The 21,529-nt window shown below is 34.9% G+C and overlaps 1 protein-coding gene and 1 long non-coding RNA gene across 9 annotated transcripts in view; one reads left to right on the top strand and one right to left on the bottom strand.

The window, feature by feature from the left end:
- The window catches only part of LOC309641933, an 870,732-nt gene that overhangs the window by 628,053 nt on the left and 221,150 nt on the right, over positions 1-21,529 (bottom strand). The window lies entirely within an intron of this gene.
- CNTN1 (contactin 1) overlaps positions 1-21,529 on the top strand; it is a 376,331-nt gene that overhangs the window by 286,135 nt on the left and 68,667 nt on the right. For 7 of the 8 annotated variants that reach the window (XM_082422551.1, XM_082422545.1, XM_082422546.1 and 4 more), the window contains one exon: positions 13,142-13,300. In XM_082422551.1, coding sequence (XP_082278677.1) covers positions 13,142-13,300 — 159 coding nt within the window. Of the gene's footprint in view, positions 1-7,042; positions 7,676-13,141; positions 13,301-21,529 lie in introns of those variants that run through there. The other variant, XM_082422552.1, reaches the window with a different exon arrangement.

The raw sequence follows: 21,529 nt of genomic DNA, 5'->3' as shown, positions 1-21,529 counted from the left end.
CTGAGATTTAAAAACAAACAAAAGAAAAAAGACTTTCACTCTCTGAAACTTTTAGTCTGATTCTCAACACTAACCTGTGCTATGTGAAATTTGGAAACATTCAGGAAAAAGTGTAACTAAAGGTCCAGTGGATAATACAAAACTGTGTAAATCATTGCACCCCCAAATTAAGTTTGTATTGTTTATATTTTTATATTAGAAGCTTATATTCATAGTTTTATGTAGATTTTTTATTTAGATTAGAATATTGTGTGTGTGCATGTGTGTATGTATGAATGCCAAAATGTGTGTGTGAGTGTATTTCTAATGCCAAAATACAGTTGCAGAATGGAAATGGATATGTTAGATGTCATCTTTATTTGATGTAATCCCCTGAAGTTTTATTACTTGGCCTAATGACATGGTTACCAGATTCTTTCTTAAGGAGGTCATTTTGGTTGATGACTAACCCACTTTTAAATTCTGTGTTGGCTAAGTTAAGGTAATATAGCCAAATAAATAACCTGCTGGAAGCTGTCAATATATTTTTAGTCTGAATAATACTGCTGTATTTTAAACAATCATAATGGTTGGCCAATGGTCTTTTCTACAGAACATGCTCTTGAGTATTTGTTACTCCCAGATGATCTATGTTAGCAGAGTTCATATCCAGAACAGACCTCTCTTCGCTATCCAGGCAAACAATTTTGAACCACTTACTTGAAGATGTTGTTCCAGATTAATTAGTACTCTTTCTTAAAAAATATGAAGTAAACATTTTCTTTGTCTCAGATAAAAGGGTTCTAATGGTCCTATTATTGGAAAATCATGCACCAGTTACATCTTTTTTCCTTCCAACTTCTTCAGAATAGCTACATGAAATATCTGCATTTATGTTAAAATTGGAATATACAATTTTAAATCTAGAATTAATCCTGGAGGTCATCTAGAAAATTTCCATCCCTTTATACTACAAAATTTAGACTTCAAGAGCAAGAGACTTGTCTTGTATTACCTATCTATTTTGTGACAATCATTTTGGAACCTAGGCTTCTTCCAGACAGTAGGAATAAATAAAATCTATAGTTAATTTCTAAAACTTCTGTAGTTAGTGCTTTAAAATTTTAATACTTTAATACTCTAAACTTTCAATAGTTAATTTGGTATAGTACCCAAACGATTACCAAGTCTGTTCTAGAATTGCTGCTACTAAATAGTGAAAGTTACTGACTGCAGTTCTGCTCTTCTCGCTTTCCCATCCATTGTCCAGCACATGCTAATAAATAGTAGTTGAGTTTTTAAAACATTGTGGGAAAAATAAAGCCAAAGACATTTATTTAAAAGGGTTAAATTACCACCTGTTGGATTATTTAGCATTCTATTTGTATGGCTAACTCAGGGACCCTGGCTATTTGTGAAAGCAAAAGGACGGTGAGTCTGCCATCATGTTAAAAGTTAGTGGAACTCTTGGTGCTAAATCAGGATTTAGATTTCTGTGGTATCTGGCATTAATATTTACCAGTGCTCAAGAATTCCTATATTCAAGTTATTATTAAATAACCAAATGTGGATTTATGTTCGAAATTATTATTTAAGCATGGCATGCCTAAATTAATTCAAAAGGACTTTTAAATTAATTAATTTAATCACTATAAAATTAGGAAGAACAGATGAAATAGTTGCACGTGGTGTGCACATAAAACCAGACAGATGCACGAGTACACACACAGCTTACTACCTCCACCCGCCTCACACACACATGCATATGTGAAGACATCCAGAAAAGAGATTCACTTATACAGGCAGAAAGATGTGTCCAGATCATCAGAGTCAAATCAAAGAGAATAGTTGAGGTAGTTTTTCAAGTATTTGGGTCAGAAAAACACACATTTACCTCAGATACTTGGATAATTGCCTCTGCTTTCCACTTGCTTTGGCCAAGAAAGTTTGCCACAGAGACAGACTCAAGATTCCATCTCGTCAGTCCTTGCAGGACTGAGACAGGAAAATGGCCCTCGCTGCCCACATTGGCTGGAACAACGACTGACAGGGCGCCATTCGGAGGCATCCTGACCCCACTTGGCACTAAACCACAGCCATACATCTATTAATAACGAAGCCTGCCCAGAAATTAAGCTTTCTCATTTCCGTTGAGAATCAACAAATTCAAAAGCTGCTAAGGGCCAGTTCTCCATAACTGTTGTAAGCTAAAGCTGAAATAATGAGCTGAAAGGCGTATCTGTTTATAATAAATACAGAATTTAGAAGGTAGCTTGATTGTTTCAAAGCTAGAACTTACAAGTAGTTTTATTTGATAAAAGCTCTAGTAAAAGTAGCAGCTTTCCCAATTACTACTAAAGTTATGAAGTACATCAATAATTTGAAATTGTATTTTTCAAAGTCAGTTCAATGTAAATTGACATAAATTCAAGGAAGTGTTCAAATATATCAACAAAGTATGTAGTTCATTCAGAATGAGTCATGATACTTAAGCTTTAAGATGGATCTTGAAAGTGATTTAGTTTAACCCTTCGTTTTACAAATTCAAAAATTGAAACATAACTGTGTGAGGATTATAAACTGGTAGATGACACTGTGAAGGATGCACTGATATAAATTTAGATTACTTTTCTTTTTCCTCACTGGAGTACAGTGAGAGAAGTTTCCTTGTAGGATTTCTTATCTTCTTCAATTAATTGCTCCTGACTCTCTGTCTTATAATCAAACTGGTCAGCTTTTGGCAAACTGGAATTTATTCTTTGCTACACAGTCAGTCTGTATCCATGATTCCCTTAAAAAATAATCAGCAAACTTGCTTCTCCTCACTCTGATTCCAGGAGAGAAAGCAGGAAAGATTTACAGAACTTAATAGCAGGCTTTTAGACACTCCACTTCACTGGCCCATCATGGGCTTTATACATCAGTGTCTACTTACCAGACAGTAGTGTCAAATTAAGCTGACAATTACATCAAATTACAAGCAGTACAGATAACCAGTGATATTCAAAAGTCTTTACGGACATGAATAAATGGCAATTAGTTCATATTTTCAAAAATAATTTTAAATTATGCTGGCAAAATATTATGTTTCCAACTCTGATCTTTATCCTGTGAAAAGACATATATTATGAATATAAAATAAAAAAATAAAGGTATGTAATTATATAAGTTAATGTATAATATATGACATAATTATATAGTATATTTTATAACAAAATACAAATTACGTAGCATATATTTATTATATTATGTTAGGATACATAATATTTATTAAAGCCTTATTTTCTTAAATTTATTTTTTGGCTGCGTTGGGTCTTTGTTGCTGTGCATGGGCTTTCTCTAGTTGCGGTGAGCGGGGGCTACTCTTCACGTGGTGCTCAGGCTTCCCACTGCATTGGCTTCTCTTGTTGCAGAGCATGGCCTCTAGGCACACGGGCTTCAGTAGCTGTGGCATGCAGGCTCAGTAGTTGTGGCTCGTGGGCTCTAGAGTGCAGGCTCAGTAGTTGTGGTGCACAGACTTAGTTGCTCTGCAGCATGTGGGATCCTCCCAGACCAGGGATCCAACCAGTGTCCCCTGCATTTGTGGGTAGATTCTTATCCACTGCGCCACAAGGGAAGTCCCTAAAGGCTAATTTTAACAGCACTATTTTAAGAGATGGGTACTATCATTATCCCCATTTTACATATAAGGAAATTGAGCACCAGGGAGGCTAAGTTACTTGCCCAAGATCATTTAGTTACTAAGTAAAAGGACAAGATTTGAATATAGGCAGTCTGGCTTCACATATAACATCCAGTTCATTGCTGTAACATAATATAATCAAACACTAATTCAGATATATTCAATGAGATAAAATAATCAATGTGGAAAAATTAAAATGTAGGCCTTTTTCTTTCTTGGTAAGAAATGTTTATTCTATAGAAAAGTTACTGATGCAGATTTTGCAATTTTATTTTTGCCCACAATATATTTATGAGTGGTCTAATAAAAAGGGAAAGCTATAATAATTAAAAAATCTTTTCATGTAGTCAATGTCATACAATTATAATTACAACAGCAAAAACAATAAATCATAGTAGATGGTTTTACGCTTGATTTTATAATGTGTTCTTTGGCCTTAAAAATAGTACATTCAAAATGTTTAAGTGTTTTAGATTAGAATGTATGTGTCTACAGGACTTTCATATAAATTTTATCATGTCATCCTGACAAAACTGCTGTGTGGTAGTCGTGCAAGGACTGGTAATCCATTCATAGGCAAAGGAAGTTTAAAACAGAAGAAGAAAAAGAAAATGAAAATATTCCTCAGAGTTCACATGATCAAGCCAGAACTTGGCCAGTTATCAGTGTTTCAAATTCACTACATAACTTACTTTTTCTCACTTCTCTTTAGTGTTTAACTGCCCAAATATAAAAATCAGATCAGATAATTTTATTGTACATCTGTTTCACATTGTTATATGGTTTGTTTGTTAAATTGTCCACCCAAAAACTCTGAAGCACTGATAATTCAAAGTTAATTCAGAGAGTAAAATTTTAAGTTATTTGAAATTAGAATTTGATAATATCTTCTCTTTTTGGTTCATTTTATTTAAAAAAGAAGAGAAAATGCCTTAGCTTCATTATTGAAAAAATAACCAACAGAAGACTCAATGGTATAAAATCTCTTTTAAGCAAAACAATTTTTTTGGTGTGATTTTTGTAAAGTCTGCCATTTCAAGTCTCAGGAATGTGCAATTATTTCCTCATGGTGCCTTTTGCAGACTGGCTTCTTGCCACCACCATCTATCTCCTTCCCACCAGCCAACCTCACCAGCCCAGGCCCTGGGAATTTGATTGGGTCACAGAATTTCTTACACCTAAGCAAATGAAAATGAAGGAAACTCAGAGAAGACTTTTACCCTCTAAACCTGTGGTCAGTTTAACAAGCTGTAGAGAGGAGATTTTAGTCCTTTTAAATTCCTATCACATAGGTCCTCAAACTACCATCATCACTGGGATTAACAGAGACATGCTCAAAGGGAAAGGGAGAAATGTAAAAGGATAATACAACCAACTATGTAATCTCCATTGGTATCCTACAAATCCAGCTATTTCATAGTTTGCACCTTCCCTATTTCCTCTTCAGAGGTGACTACAGGATCCGGTCCTTGTGTGACAGAACCCCCTCTCCCATCCGTTATCTAAATTTGGCTTAGGACATCTCGTTAGATCAACACAGCGGGGAGCTCCCAATCTTCTCTCTGCCACAGCACCTTTCCATTATAATGTTTAACTGCCCAATACACTCATGAGTGAATGCAGATTCTGGAATAAATGCAAAGGTTTTTTTTTTCTCCAAAAGATTAAAACACCATTTTAATTTCTAATTGCCCAATGCTTGTCATGGTCACTCTGTTGACATGGGATGAGGTGAGGGACTTGGTTGTGGCCCACATGCATTTCCCAGGGCACTGCTGGAATACCAACTCCCTTATCTGAAAGTGCATTGGGATGAAAGTGAACAGTGAACAAGAGCTAACATAATTAAAAGGATAACCTTGAATCCACTTCATTTTTACACAAAAAAATAATGTACAAACTTATGAATTTTCAATATTATTAGTAGCAAATAACTTGTGACCCACTAAAAGGTAGTGATCCCTGGTGTGTCACTGAATAGTCTGGGCTCTGTCACACTGAGGACTACACTTCTGAGCATCGTCTCACTACAGTCTTAGTGGCTCTCAACAGCTAGTACTTGAGCCCCCCTGCACATCCCTGAGAATTTCTGTGGGGCAAGGGACTGTTCCTGTTTGGAACACACCAGGTACTTCTGATGTTTGTGGTTTAAACAAGTTAGAGGACCACTGTTTGATATGTTCCTGCAGAGGTTGGAAGCCTCTGTTACTAATTCAAGAAATGGCGCTCCAATGTGCAACAGTTTGGAGAGGCTTCCTGTGTGACTGTTCACAGCCCCCTCTCTCTGCAAAACTACCAAAAGTCATTTAAAAGGGAGAAAAAAAGAATATATTTAAAATTAGCAATTTCAGTTCTCATCAAAAGACTTGGAAATCTCTTACGTTTGAAAGACAAATGTAAGAGACAAATGCGTTTTGTGACCTTTGTTACCATTTATCATAGGACTAAATTTGCAATAAGCAGTCAGCAGTTTTCCTAGATACTATTTCTCCTACTTAAATAACTATAACCAGGGGGGGCGCTAGTAGTTATAAAGTGGTCTAATTATAATAATCAAACTATCCCTAGTTATGGTTAGGGAACATAAGAGGATGATCATCTTATTAATACCATACTTATCTATAATAATATAGTTATGCTAATATATGCATATAGTCATTAAAAGATCCACATGGCACAATGGAAAATGTATGGCTTTTGGCATTAGGCAAACATAGATTAGAAACGCACTTCACCTGCTGAATAACCTGTGGTCTTAGGTCAGTCAGTTAATCATCATAAGCCTCAGAGTCCATATTTATGAGAGAGAATAATAACAACTCCATTTCACACGTTGCCCATGTTGACTTTCTATAAACATTTTCTTGTACTTCCCTCCCTTTTGCTAAAACGTCTATATAGACATAAACAATAAATATAATATTAATCAAGACACAGGTTCCCATGACTTCCAGCCCCAACCTCTGATTAAATTTCATAAATCTCTGCTTAAATTTATCCTCAGGATTTTTTTCTTACTTAGAAGCCTTGAAGGCATGAGCATATGTTTGGGTAGGTAGACTTGTACTATGTGGAGTGGAATTACAAAGGCTCTAGGAATTTGAGTTTTTTTTAAAGGGGAGGAAGGGATCCAGTTACAGCTCTTGTTCTTTACAAAGTCAGTCACTATTTCTGAGGGAAACAGGTTTGATTGGGCCAAAGTTTGTCACTTCAGCCTTCTCCTTTTTGGACTCCCATCTACAGTGTTTAGAAGATGTTTTTCTTTGTTCGTTATTTCAACTTACCCATTAAGGATACTTGGCAAATTCCTGAAGTATATGGCTTCCTGCTCCTAAATGGGCATCCACACTTGCCCTTCAGCCTTGATCTTTCCTCTTGCAGGTAAATACAGAAAAGATGGAGAGAAAAACATGGCGGATCCTTTTCTCCCCGTCTGTGCAAGCCTGCCTCCAACCTGGTGATCGTTGACACTCACTCTTTGTGGGAAAACCTTTTTTTTTTTTTAACATATTATACTAGATTTTACTAATTAACTCAATCTTGTAGCTTCTGCAGTTTCCCCTGCCAAAATCTAGTTCTTAGAGGATTTTTTTCCCTTTTGAACATCTAAACATACTTTGAGCAGAATGATATTTAAAAATATAATTGTATAGCTTCATTAATATCTGAAAAATGCCTACTGAACTAACCCAGTACATCATATAATGGCCAAGTAAAATTTTCGTGTTTTCATGTCCTGTTTTTCTTTGAAATTACATATCTCAGAAATTAGCTCATTATCTGAAAAAAAAAAATGAAGAACTGGTGAATTATAATACAGGAGTGTTGCCACTGAATGGACTGTTTGATTTACCCAAGCAGGTAATGAACACTGTTGTTGTCAAATTCACTAATGAGTCATCTTAATTAGGATGTAAGCTAAGGGGTATTATTCCAGTGGCCTTTTGTATCCTGGTGCCATATATATTCTTTGGCAAGAAAAGATGAAAAGCAGCAATAAACAACTGAAGACTGCCCATGGCTCTGTAAGGTTTTTGGAACAATTCCTGGGACTGGGAAGTGAAATTGGTCAGCATGTGGAGAAAACTGTCATCTCAGTTTTCCTTCTAATCACTTTACATATGAAAGAAAACTGAGGGGAAATCACATCTGTATTTTGTTCACACATAGGTATTTTTTTCTAAAAACACTAGTAAAATTCAGGAAAGTTTAACAAATCCCTTCATGATAATAAAAAAACTGGGCATGTAGTAGGAATTTATAAATGGGTGATATCTTTACCTTCACTTATCTGAATTAATAGATCACAAAAAGATTTAAAGAGCTGTAGTCAATATATCACAGTTTTTGTCATTTTTCCCACAATATACACTAGTGCCCAAGTAATTCATATTCTCCCCAACAAAAAAGGTCTCTAAAGGAAAGCAGTAAATACAATTTTTGAATTTGAATCTGATAATGCTGTTTTTAAATGATTGTTTTTACTATAGTTAATGAAAAGTCTCCTGGCAAATCAGTTGAGCTCAAGTCTTAGCTTTGCCGTTTGCTAGCTGGATGACTGTGGTTATTTTATTTAATCTGTCCATGTCTGGGTTTCCTCATTTGTAAAATAGTGAAAATAATAGTGCCTACATCATAGGGTTATTTGTAAGAATTATAAAAGATTTAGCAATGACTCAGATATAATAAGGACTTAGTAAAATAAATTACTTTTATTAAAATAGACAATATAAATTTCTTTTTTTGGATTCACTAACATTTTATGCTCTTATGAGTTCATACTTTTTAAAAAATGCAGACAAATCCAAGAGAACCACAGTATAAATGTGTCAGTTATCAGGTGGTTCTCTGCAGGCTTTTTGTGGACAGACACGTTTGGGCTGCATGATTTGAATTTCAAACGGGCTTCTTCTTGCTTTGCCTGGGTTGTACCAGGAAAGCCAGTCTCTTGTCTTTTTCTGTACTCTGTCACAGACCAGCTGTGTGATTCTGGCAATAACCTTTCTGAACTTCAGCATCCTTTTGTAAAATGTACAGGTATTGGCTTCAGTGATCTCTAAAGTGTGTGTGATCTACATTACATAGCCAAATGTTTTCAATATTTGCCTGTAGTCAGTGATTTAATAGTAAAAACATTGAGAACCTAGAAAAATTTAGGAAAAGAGAATATGGATGTGGCCAGTGAAACTGCATTGAACCACAGATGATAAAGGACCATTCTGGCTATTTCCAAAGTCCTCCACTATGTAAAAAAAAGTGACAGAAAAAAGCCTCAGTAATTATAGACTCCTTTTGCCTGATTTTGAAGAACTCACAATGTAGAAACATAACACTAACAAGGATCTTGATAGACTACTAATTATCCCCCATAGGTGAGGTTTTTTGGAGCTTTCTCAGTCAGTAATCTCTGAGAGATATATTTAAAGCCAGAGAGAAAGGTTATAATGGGGGAAAAACAAGAATTGAAAGATAGAGGGTAATGCAAATAAAAAAGGAAAAACAGTCCATAGTGGCAGCCTCTACCTGAAGAAGTACAGAAAGGCAGTGGTTGAAAACTGTGATATTGAAAAGGAAAAGAAGATGCAAAGAATCAACATTGAAGTCTGTACTGTTAATTTATAAAGGAGGAATTTAGTCAGCTGGACGGGCCTAACACAGTAAGTGATGTCCACACTTAATGACATCTGTCAGCATTTGGAAGAATTGGAAAACAAAAATAGCAGCACTGTTTTACGGACACGATATATAAGCTTAATAAAATGAATTTCAGAACTCCAGAGCATGGGGGGTATGTAGTGACAAGCAAGTGGTATAGATAAAACCATATTCATAAAAACTAAAAACAAAAAGCATACTTGGAATAACTTTTTATCCTCTCCTTCTTATCTCTTTTTCTCATTTTCTTCTCTTTCCAACTCCCTTAGTATTTACTAATAGTGAGAAGAACTGATGAAAAGCCTTTGCCAGGGCTAGTCAGAAAAATATTCCAGTTCCTTCTTTTTTTATTCCCACTATGGATCATTAATGATAAAAACAAAAGACAGAAATAAATGGAAGAATAAAATAATTTGTCATCTAATATACTTAGGCATTTAAAATACAGGTCAAATTCCAAAGGTCCTTTCCCTCTGACAAATTGCTCTGTTTCATGATAATTTAAATTTGGTATAAATAGTGTTCTTAGCGATCATTAGCTATCTGCCTGAGGACACCTAAGAAACTGGAAAGGTATACCGATAGAGTAATAGTGAAATAACCTGCATCTAGCTATCCATTCGCTTACATTTTCCCTAGCTTCAATTCTTTCCTTAAAGATTTCTTGAAAGTGTTTGCACAGTGATGAGAGCTTAAAAAAGAAACAAACTCTGAGTCAGGATTATGTATTGTTTTTTTGTCACTGAAGAAAGAATCAGAAGGACTGCCGGCTCCTAAATGCCTGCCTTTGTGCTGAGGAACTAGTGGCTGCATTATTTCATTTTCTACCACAACACTTTTTTCTCCATTCTGAACAGAAAATCTGAACAAGTAACATCAGCTACACTGCTTAGAAAACCTTCCTTCTGGGAGACAGTGCAAGGCTGGCCCAGTTTGTCTCCATAGAACCACTCTATTTATGCTGCATCTTGATTCCTTAGTACACATTAGAGGACCTTCACATCCCCAGCCATTCCTTACCTCCATCAAATTTACTAGAAACATCTTACTTTTGAGTGGAAACAAGTGATAAATGAACAATCTGGTAAACAAATCCCTGTTAATTATTAACAAGTATTACTCCTGTCCTATCGCTCAGATGCCCAGAAAGCTCTTACAGGTGTAACAGTAATAACATTAATAGCTAAAATTTACTAAGGACTTCCTGTGGACCAGGCCTAACACTACATTCTTTAAAGATTTTATTTCAATCCTAACAACAATCCTATCTGGTCAATTTTTATTATTCTGATTTTATAGATGAGAAAATGAAAGTTTAGTAAATTTGAGAAACTTGCCCAAGATAAATCAAGGCACTGGATTTAAACTCAAGCCTTTTCTAACTCTAAAATCTCTGCTATTTAATAGTATATTTTCTCTCAGGTATTTTCTGGGGGATATTTGTAGTTAATTACTAGATGGAAAAATCTACTTTATATCAAAGTGAACCATTACCAAATAACATTGCCACACGGTGGTTTTGGGAATATCAACCAACTCCTTTCCATTTGTTTTCTCAATTTCACCTTCTTATGATGATACAGTACTTCAATACAGATTGTATTGTGGATGACTGTTATGTTTACAGAACTGTCTGAAGGTCAATGTGTTAAATTTATTTATGTCTTCACCAAATATTTACTAAGAACTCACTATAGGCCAGGCATATATCAGAGAAAAAAAATGCATAAGTATAATTACAATCTTTTGCTCAACAATATTGTTCCTCAGTGAATGGGTGACTGGATAAATTATCATGCATATAATGTCCCAACAGATACACTAATTGTACGCGACTTTAATCTGACTTTGCGAAGGTCATTCATTTGCCACCAAAGAACTTCAGAGAATAATAGCAGGGAAATGATTTTCACTTTAATGGTAAAAGACTAACCTTTGGCAATTTTGTCTTAAATTCCCTTTAACATTTTCTGAATGCCATAATTTTATGCTCAGAAAAAGTGTCTGAATGCCTTCACTATAAGACTTTCTCTTCCTTTTAAAATTTATCTTTTTTATATTTCATTTCTAATTTTTAATTTTAATATTCTGAAATAGTCCACTCAGTAATTGACTTGGAATGATACTTCATGTGAAATAAGGAACTTCGTGGTTCTGATCAAGAATATGCATTGTATTTCAATGTGGTTTTTACATACGAAAAATACAATGTGTTCCTTCTGAATATCAAATGTGCTTTATATAATTTATGTGGCTATTTTCATTAATTGTGGATGGTGTATTATTATTACTTTTAATTAACATCAGGAAGTATAAGAATACTATTACAGATTATACATTTACAAAAATTTATTTACCTTTATTAATTTGTTACATAATTCCAAATAAAATTTACTACCATCAATAGGCTGTGTCTTGTGTTATTTTAATATTAGTAGTAATGCAGTTGTGTTGATCTACACGCACGTTTTCCTCCTTGGGACCAACCGCAAGGAAATTGGTAAAGGTTTGCGGTGTTGTCTATCCTTTGCAAAGACCAAAGCCCATGTGGAGAAAAAAGGCCAAGTAGACAAAGCATCTGATCTGACATTTAAATAGGAAGGCACTTATTTTCAGCTAAAAGATTAAAACTTTGTTTTATTTAATACTTTTTCAACAACAAAAGTTGCCACTTAACAAAGTTGTTGATTATTATATTCACTATGCCTAATTCAGTTGGGGATGGCCTCCTTTCTGGTGCAAAGAAAACAAGTGATGTCATTGTCTGAAATGTCTATTCTAGGAGTTCTCTGGCAACTGAGAGCCTTCTTTAGCATTGTAAGTGATAGATGCCACATTACCACCTAAAGGACTTTTTTTTACATTTTTACAAAGAAGAAATCATAATGCAAAGTATAAGTATCTTGTATACCATATATGCCATAATCCTGGCATTCACTACTGTCTATTACTGTTATTTATTTACCGGGCCAATTCACCCTTTTCAAGACAAAGTGCTGTTCAAAACCTGAAAGTTATGTCTCATTTATCTTGTCATCTCTACCACCCAGAACGGTGTTCTCAGTTTAGAGAATAATATTAATACTGAATTATGAAGCATCTCTGAAAGCCTATTTTTAACATTGTTTTATGTTCTGCAGTAATAATTCTTCTGGCCTAAGACTCTTCAGTATATCATTTGATGTTTTCAGATCATTCCTCGTATACCTGAATTGACAGTTGTTTTCTACATTTTATATAAATAGAAATATTTCTTTTAATATCATTTATTTCTATTAGTTTAACTAACATGAAATGTATTATCCAAAATGGTACATACAATCATTCTCAGAAATTTCTACTCCAAGTAACATAAATTGTCTATAACATTTAGAGTTATATGTCCTGCCTCCTTTTGGGTAGACAGAATGAAACATACGACTGACTATCCTCGTATCTGGACTGTGCTGTCAGCTCTGATCCATGCATTCAGCAAACATTCATTAACTATCGCTATGCTACAATCGGTTATGTCAAGTTCCTTTGATGCCAACTGCATTTTATGAGTCAAAGAGTATCGTATGTATGATATAATAATAACGCCATTTTTAAAGGACAGAATTTATCTCCTTTCATAAAAAGAGACATCATGAAATCATTTAGTAAAAACCATAAATACCATTATTACTGCTTCTTATAGTTTATGTTTAGATGGAATGTGACACCACTGATTTCATCGTGTAAATGTTCTTTAGATTAATTGCAAAGAGGGCATTTTTGTATTCTAATGTGCACTTAATTCACTAGCTGGAATTCATTGATTCATTACTCAAATTTTCTTTCCAGGCCCTCCAGGCCCTCCAGGTGGTCTGCGAATAGAAGACATTAGGGCCACTTCTGTGGGACTTACTTGGAGCCGTGGTTCAGACAATCATAGTCCTATATCTAAATACACTATCCAGACCAAGACTATTCTTTCAGATGACTGGAAAGATGCAAAGACGGGTGAGTTTTATTTGTTTGATTAATCTGTTCATATTTTGAGATGAATTCTTTCATCAAAAACAAACAAACAAAAAAACCTGGATGTTTTAAGAATTTTATCATCGACCCTGAAAATTTTCTTAAAACAAACAATCCCAATGTTTTAGTAGTAAAGAAAACCACAGCAAACTAAATGTTTTAAAGTTATAGGGGAAGAAGCAGTATGTCTTAATCTATAATGGGGAAGTAAAGAGAGGTCTCCTGGGTTTCTTATTTGAGCTATGTGTTAAGTCTAAGATGTATTAGGAAAAAATTATAAGGAAGGTGGATTTGGCAAATGGCATCTATAACATTATTTATGACCCTTTTTATCCAATTATATAGGCACTATAGTTCTGCATTCTAAAAAAAGACACAATTGATCATAAAGATTAAGCACCTAAATCTTACTACCATAACTTTTTACTTTCTGAATATGTTCTTATCTGGCTTGAATTTCCTCAAAAACAGGTTTTTAAAGAAGTTTAGTACCTCAACCTTTTATTTTCTCTCATATTAAGATTTTCTAACAGACAAAAACTAATTAAGAGCAAGTGGGTACTTTTCCCTGTGTATAAGTTATTACCATTGCCATTTGTCATCACTAGTCTTCAAATATCACACATCAGTGTATTTTCTCATAGAACATGAAAGAAGATAGAGGATTGTTTTGATAAAATAACCTGTTTATCTTTGTCATTGTTGACAGTATTTTTAACCAAACTTGCAGTTGTCAGAATTTCTTTTACATGCATAAAGAAGAGGCATAGAAATATGTCCTCAGTTGTCACCAGAGGGGAGAAAAAAAGACAAAAGTGAATAGAATGTTCCTCTTTTTTAAAAAATGAAAAAGAATTAATCCCAGCATATCTTAAACCTGCTCACTTTAATCTTAACATAACAGAATTTATTTGTATTGCTCCCTGAGAAGTTTTAATTTAGATTCACCTTTTTTTCTGATAATTTCTTCCTATCATGGGAAATAAATGAAATATAAACTTGAAATCTGTTACAAGGGTTTAGGATATATTTTAGCATTAAGTAATTCTCCACATAAGTGTATGAAGTTCAAATGAATTAGAAACAAGTGAAACATTTCTATTACATTATGCTTGTGAGTGTAAGAATTATCTGTAAATATACTTGGCAAAATCAGACCTTTTGAAAAACAATTTTAAAAACCGTTTAGATATTAGATAAACATAAAGCATGAGCAGTTTCTACTTCTCTAAATAGAATGAAAATGGATGATAATGATAAAACCATAGATAATAATAAATATCTAGCCAAATTTACATTAATTATAGATACTAGAGAGCAAATGAAATAAATAAGCATATGGTTAAAATTTGGTTTGGCTTTGAAAAAGGAATAATGATTGCAATCATCTCCATTAGTGCTTACCATGCTTACCACATTTGCTTACCATATGGCTCAATTAAAATATGCTTCCCATTAAAAAAATTTTTTCCACTATAAATTAAGTTCCATGAGGGCGAAGACTTTTGTTTGATTCACTGTGCTATCCCTAGCAACTAGATCAGAGCCCATAGTGCTCATTCATTACATACATATTTATTGAGCTCCCACTGTGTGCCTGAACCTGTCCTAGATACATAGTTGACCAGCAGTGAATAAAACAGAGAGAAAAAAGAAAGTCAAAAGAAAAGCCACAACCCTACCTCCAAGGAGCTTACATTCTAGTAGGAGAGATGGTAATAAACAACTAATTAAAATATATAATAAGTCACATGGTGATTAGTGATACAGAAAAACAACAGAGAAGGGAGATGGGGAGGCAAGAGTTGCATTTAAATAGGATGCTTCTAATATTAGTATAGCCACTCCAATTTGTTACGGTTCCTGTTTGCACGTTATATCTTTTACAATTGCCAACCTATTTGTATATTTGAATCTAAAGTATATTTTCTGTTGACAGCATATATTTGGATCTTATTTTTTATCCAGTCTGACAATCTCTGCCTTTTGATTAGATTCTTTAATCCATTGATATTTAATATTATCATTGATGTAGCTGAATTTATATCTGCCACTGTATTTTTGCTTTCTAAATGTTTCATTTGTTTATGTCCTTTTATTTCTTCTTTATTGCTTTCTTTTGCATTAAGTGAATATTTTCTAGTGTAAAAATTCAACTAATTTAATGAAATTCTCTAAATATAAAAACTTAATGATTACTCTAGAGCTTACCTGGTATAATGGAATTTATCACAATAAACTTCATATTTTTACCAACAATATCAGTGAGATATAGAAACGTTACTCTTAGCACTATTCCATTCTGCCCCTTTTTTGTGCTATGGATTATTATTCATACATCTATATTGTATATATTATACACCTATGTATGTTGCAAATTCAATAAACTTCTGCTGAAATTATTGCTTTCTATAATTTTAATGTCTTTTAAAGAAGCTAAGAGAAGAAAGGAAAACAAGTATATATTTATAGTTTGTTATATTAAGTAACATATTAAATATTTAACATTTCTGATCCTCCTCATTTGTTCCTGTCAATTTGAATTATCATCTGATGTTATTTTCTTACTGTAATACAACTTCGCTTCTACCTGTCCCTTTAAGTTATGTCAAATATATTACATTTCTCTATGCTGTAAGCCCAACAACACAATTTTATTACATACACACACCGTATATATACATTTATACATATGTCTATGTGTATGGGTAGATGCATAAGTAGATAGATAAAGATAGATAAATAGATAGATATTCTCTACAATGGCCTTTAAATCAGATAAGAGAAGAAAGAAGAAATATGTATTTATACTTTTCTAATTACATAATTACCTTTACCAGTGCTCCTTATTTTTTTGGATTTTTTTTCAAATTACTGTCAATGGTCAACTGCTTTCATCCTGAAGAACTTTTTGGAGTATTTCTTGTAAGTCAGGTCTGCTCCCAGCAAATTCTCTGTTTCTGTTTATCTGGGAATGTCTTTATTTTGCTTTCAGTTTTAACAGGTAGTTTTATTTTCTTGGTTGACAGCTGTTTCTAAGTCCTTCATATTTACCAATATATTTTCTATTTCTGGATTTTCCATTGCTTTCTGTAGAACTGGATTTCTATCTGTTATAATTTTTCTAAGAACTTCTTTTAACATGTCTAACTCTTCAGGTTGCTGGAGTCAAAGACCTTCAGCTTTTTTTTACACTAACAAATAGTTTTCTTTTAATATTTAAGTGATTTTTTTGGATATATGTTCTAAGCTGCTTTTTTTGAGCACTTAATAAAGTGTCTTTGTCTTTTTGCCTTCATTGTTTCTGACAAGAAGTCAACTATTCTTTTTACCTTATATTCCTGTATTTAGTGTGTCCATATTCTCTAGCTGCTTTCAAGATTTCTTTTTGTATTTGCTTTTCAGCTTGATGAGAATATATTTATCCAGATGCAGTTTACTGGCATCTTAGACCTTTGAGGTGATATCTTCCTTCAGCTTTGGAAATTCTCAGACATTAACTCTTTAGATATTCCTCTGCCCACTCTCGCTCTTCTTGGTCTCTAGTGAAATACATGTTAGATTGTTTGATGTGTTCCACAGATTGTGGACACTGTGTGTGAGTGTGTATGTTGATTGATTTTCAAACATTGTGTGTAAAAGAACAGTAGAGGCTGAGTAAATTTTTTTTTTCCCAGGAAAATTCATGTCATTCTTTCAAGGGTTGAGTCAATCTAATCTGTCATTGAGATGATCTGAGCTTTGCTGTTAAATACAGTTCTATACAGGCTTCAAGTGTTTTGAGTACAGGATCACAACCTTTCCACCATATTGCATGTCTGGAGGTTTTCCAGTCTTCCTATCAGACTTCAGCTTTCTTCTCCAGCTTGGACATCAGGTAGGGCTCTTTCTCCTCCCCTGCTCCTGCCCCAGACAGCTGTTGTCTGATAATCAGTCTAAAGAACAGAGTGCTGGGGCGGTGGGGGAGAATTTTCTCAGTTCTCCTATCCTTCCCTCAGACTTCACAGATCCAAAGCACCTGCTCCTCAGATGGGAGGCAAATCTCTGTTACCCTCTTACCACTCACCCAGCCACACATGGGCACTCACTTATATCCAGTGTAAGCCTCAGAGTGCATGCAGGGTCTCAATTTTCCTTCTCTGCTCTTAGATTTGAGCAGATCTGAGGTGTCTGTGCCTTTAAGGGTGGTCTCTCAGCACTCTTGTCTGGCTTCCAAACTTTCTTGAATGCATCTGGTAAAGCCTACACAGAAAGAGTTAGTCAACAGGTAAGGACTCTCCTTGATTTGGGGCTCCCAGGGATTCAAATTAGCCATGCCAGCCTGCACTTTATCTTTAAATATCTATGAAAAGTTAAACTGCCTTTTTCTTATGAACGTCTATGACTAAATCCTCCTCTCCCCATGACTCTGCTGCTGATGACTTTAGTTCATTAGATTTCTTCACAAACTCAGCTCTCCGTTGGGCTCTGAAAAAACTATTATTTTGTAGATTATCTTGCATGTTCTTCCTGTTAGTTGGTCAGTAAAGTTCTTGTGACTGTGTTCTAAGTGGAAATGGAAAAAAAAAAATTACAACCACTGCAGAAATAAAAATCACATGGTTCTTATTTACTGTAGTGTCCACTGAAAAAAGAAGGTATAGGATTAAATTCAGTTTCATGCAGGTAATTAGTTAAGGTGTCCAATAAATATTTTTCAAAGATACCAACTTTCAACATTCCAATGATTAAGTTTAGAATAATGAGATGAAATAATAGACTGTAGATCTTTAAAACAATCTATTGTAAGTATTACTTCTCTAGAACTTTTTTGGGGATGGACAACAGAAACCTGATACCATTCCAGGTGTTCTACAAGATGCTCAGGTCACATTTAGAATGTGTGTTGGATTCTATGCTGCTACTTTCAGAGGAAAAATTATAGAATATTGTTGGTGATGGTGTGTGTGTGTGTGTGTGTGTGTGTGTGTGTGTGTGTGTTTGTGTGGAAAAGGAATGTTGGCCAGAAAATAAAATGGCCTGGAAACTGTGCTATGAGGAGCAATTGAGAGAACCTCAGATATGTTCTTGAAAAAGGAGAAGAAAATTGTCTTTATATTTAAAATTCTGTCTTGTGGAACACTAGAATTAATTGTTACCAATCCTCTGCAATTATCGTCATGACACATAAATGTTCCTCTGAATTTTAGATTATTTCCTCAGAATAGACATTTGTGAGTTAAATTATTGAGTGTAAGCATGCTTAAGCCCATGAGCTTACTACAAAATTACACCGTAGAAAGGTGGAATAAGTTTTATTCCAATCAACAGTATATAAGCGTCTCTTCCACCATACCTTTACTTAGTATTTTCTTTTTAAATCTTTGTCAAATTGATAGGTTAAAAAAATGAAAAAGCATTAGGCTCCTTGTAGGAGATTTACATTTTAGAATTTACTGTTTTATTTTTTGCCTTTCCATAGCTTCACTTTTGTTGCTCTTATTTCAAAGGTAAACTTCTGGGTTTTTATGAGGCAGCATGCAGACCTTCCATAGAGAAGAATCAATGAATCACACTTTCTGGGAATTCAGAGAACAATCCGATTCTCTTTCTCTGCAAGGAACATTGTCATAACTCTGGCTCTTCTCTGAGTCCTGCCAAATGATCTACAGGTTGGGTCTAGAGCCTGTAACATCACACTGAGTAGTTGTGTCAGAGCCAGAGAGAGGCCTTTAATTGTCCATTTTCATTCTGAAACAATGGACCAGCTTTTTCAGCTAGATCCCCAAGTGGATAATTCTTTCTGGGTAGTTTCAAATACTTGGGTTTTAGATTGAGATGGAGGATCCTAAGGAGTCAAACTGTATTTAAACCCAGAGGAAATAACAGAACTCACTATGGCAACTTCCAAGAACCTAGAACAGGTGTGATTATATTACCTGGAGTTATTTTTGAAACATCTGCTTTTTAGTCTGGAGGTCATTCTGCCTAGTTCTGAAGCTGCTCAGGGAACTACTTGTTGTGGTCTGAAGGCAGAGCACCCCAAAGCATGGTTGCCAGGCAATTGTGACTATTGGCCTTGGGATACCCATGAGGCTTACTTCTCTTTTCCTCCAAAGAATACTCAGAATATTTTTTATTCTGAGCCTTATGGACTAAAGGTATTTGAAAATAGATCTGTAGATTAGTGCTCATGGCTGGTTATCAAAATAAAACCTTCTAAAGGGGATCTTTTGACCTGAATATTAAAGTAAGAAGTATGTCTTTTATTCTGTATCCCTTTGCTTGAAATTTACACTTAGAAGTAAAACCAAGATTTAAATACCTACCAGGTTAATATACAACATTTTAGTTTTTTATAGAAAGAAGCCTCTGACAGCCTTTATACAGTTAAAATCTGATTTCCAAAACTGAGATTGTCTGTAAAAAGTGGCCTGACTCAGAAATGACCCAGTTAAAACTCAGGAACTTGAGACCACAGTCCTGATTCGTGGTACTTGCCTCTACTTTGCCAAGTACTCTCCTCTGTTTCTGACTCCAGGAATAGCAAACAGGTTGCAAGGAACTTGGCTGAAGAGAGGGAACACAAAGTCCCTCTGCTCCTAATTATTGTGCATTTGGCTTGGGGCAAGAATCTCTCTCCAAAGCAAAGATGACCTTTGCTTCCAACCTATCGGTGTGGGTGGTTTTGGAAAAATGAAATACATCCACTAGTTCCTACCAGGACTGAAGGTGTTGGAGAAGGTACAAATCCTTTTATAGGGACATTTAGGGCTCAGAATAAAATACATAAAAATGTGTACTAGAGGTAAAACACAGTAGCAGTGGAGGAGAGAAATTGAAAAGGATCAACTCAGAGTTAAAGAGGGTGGGAGAGAGCTTAAGAGGATGGAGACGAGGTCTACCCTCTGCTTTAGACAAGGCAGGATGATTTATGAGCTAAATACAGGCATAAGAGCCATAGAGCATGGATATTTTGTGGTGGGACAAGGTAACAGAGTGCCCTCTTTTCTTCTACCAGTTGCCTGCCTGATTCAGGGTTGAAGGAGACAATAAAGTTATACACACGGTTGTGCTTCTTGCATTAAGACATTGTCGACTCTAAATAAGCATAACTTTTGTATTTGTAGTTTATTTTTAATTTAAGAAGAAGTACTTCTACTTACAAAACATCATTCTAGGTGTACCAGGCACTGAGTGGTTCCCAAACATGAATAAGAAGTAAAAGAAACATATGTATGTCCATAAATAATAACCAGGAACAAACAAGGGGGGACATAGAGACATGTTATAAGTGTGTCCTGGTATGGACATAGCCGGTCTTGAAGTTCAAGTTGTAAAGTGGTGATATGGTCTACCGAGCTCAAGATTGGACTGGAAAAAAGTAAGAAAGCAAACTTTTAAACCCTGTTCTTATGATGTGGTATGCGTCCAAAGTCCTGTCCCCCTCTGGGGAAGGAAAGCAGGCCAGATACAGAACCATTTTTAATTCTAAATATTTTTTTCTAAAATGATTGACATTAGTCATTTTTTGCTAAGTTAGCCCTACTACTTATATAAATGGTTTTATAGAGGGGGTATTATAAAGATATGCCAAAAACTTATTTGTTTTAGATACTTATCTTCTCATAAGTACTGATGTTAATGTGTATTAACAAGAATGATCATAATTGGTTTTGTTCTAAAAAGAGAAGTGTTCACAACTGTTAGCTATCCTTGTAGAATATATTATTAACTTATAGATATCGGGGCTTCCCTGGTGGCGCAGTGGTTGAGAGTCTGCCTGCCAATGCAGGGGACACGGGTTCGAGCCCTGGTCTGGGAGGATCCCGCATGCCATGGATTAGCTGGGCCCGTGGGCTACCATTGCTGGGCCTGCGCATCTGGAACTTGTGCTCCGCAGTGGGAGATGCCGCGATAGTGAGAGGCCCGCACACCGCGATGAGGAGTGGCCCCCACTTGCCACAACTAGAGAAAGCCCTCGCACAGAAACAAAGACCCAACATAGCCATAAATTAAATAAATAAATAAATAAATAATTTTTTAAAAAAAAACAAAAACTTATAGATATCAAATTCCTTCCTTAATCATTCAGAAGGTACATTCTGGAAGTCCATCTTCCTAACATCAACTTCCAGCTTCCCCTTTTGAAAGTTGTTTGCGTCACTGGGTCAAGGGTTTCTCAATGAGGTCTGTCTTCTCATGGTTCTAACTCCAAGGCTTTCTGCTTAT

This window comes from Balaenoptera physalus, assembly GCF_965194825.1.
Source record: "Balaenoptera physalus genome assembly, chromosome: 13".
NCBI classification, from domain to species: Eukaryota; Metazoa; Chordata; class Mammalia; order Artiodactyla; family Balaenopteridae; genus Balaenoptera; species Balaenoptera physalus.
Note: the sequence above shows the minus strand (reverse complement) of the source record. Positions and strands in the feature narration are given on the sequence as shown.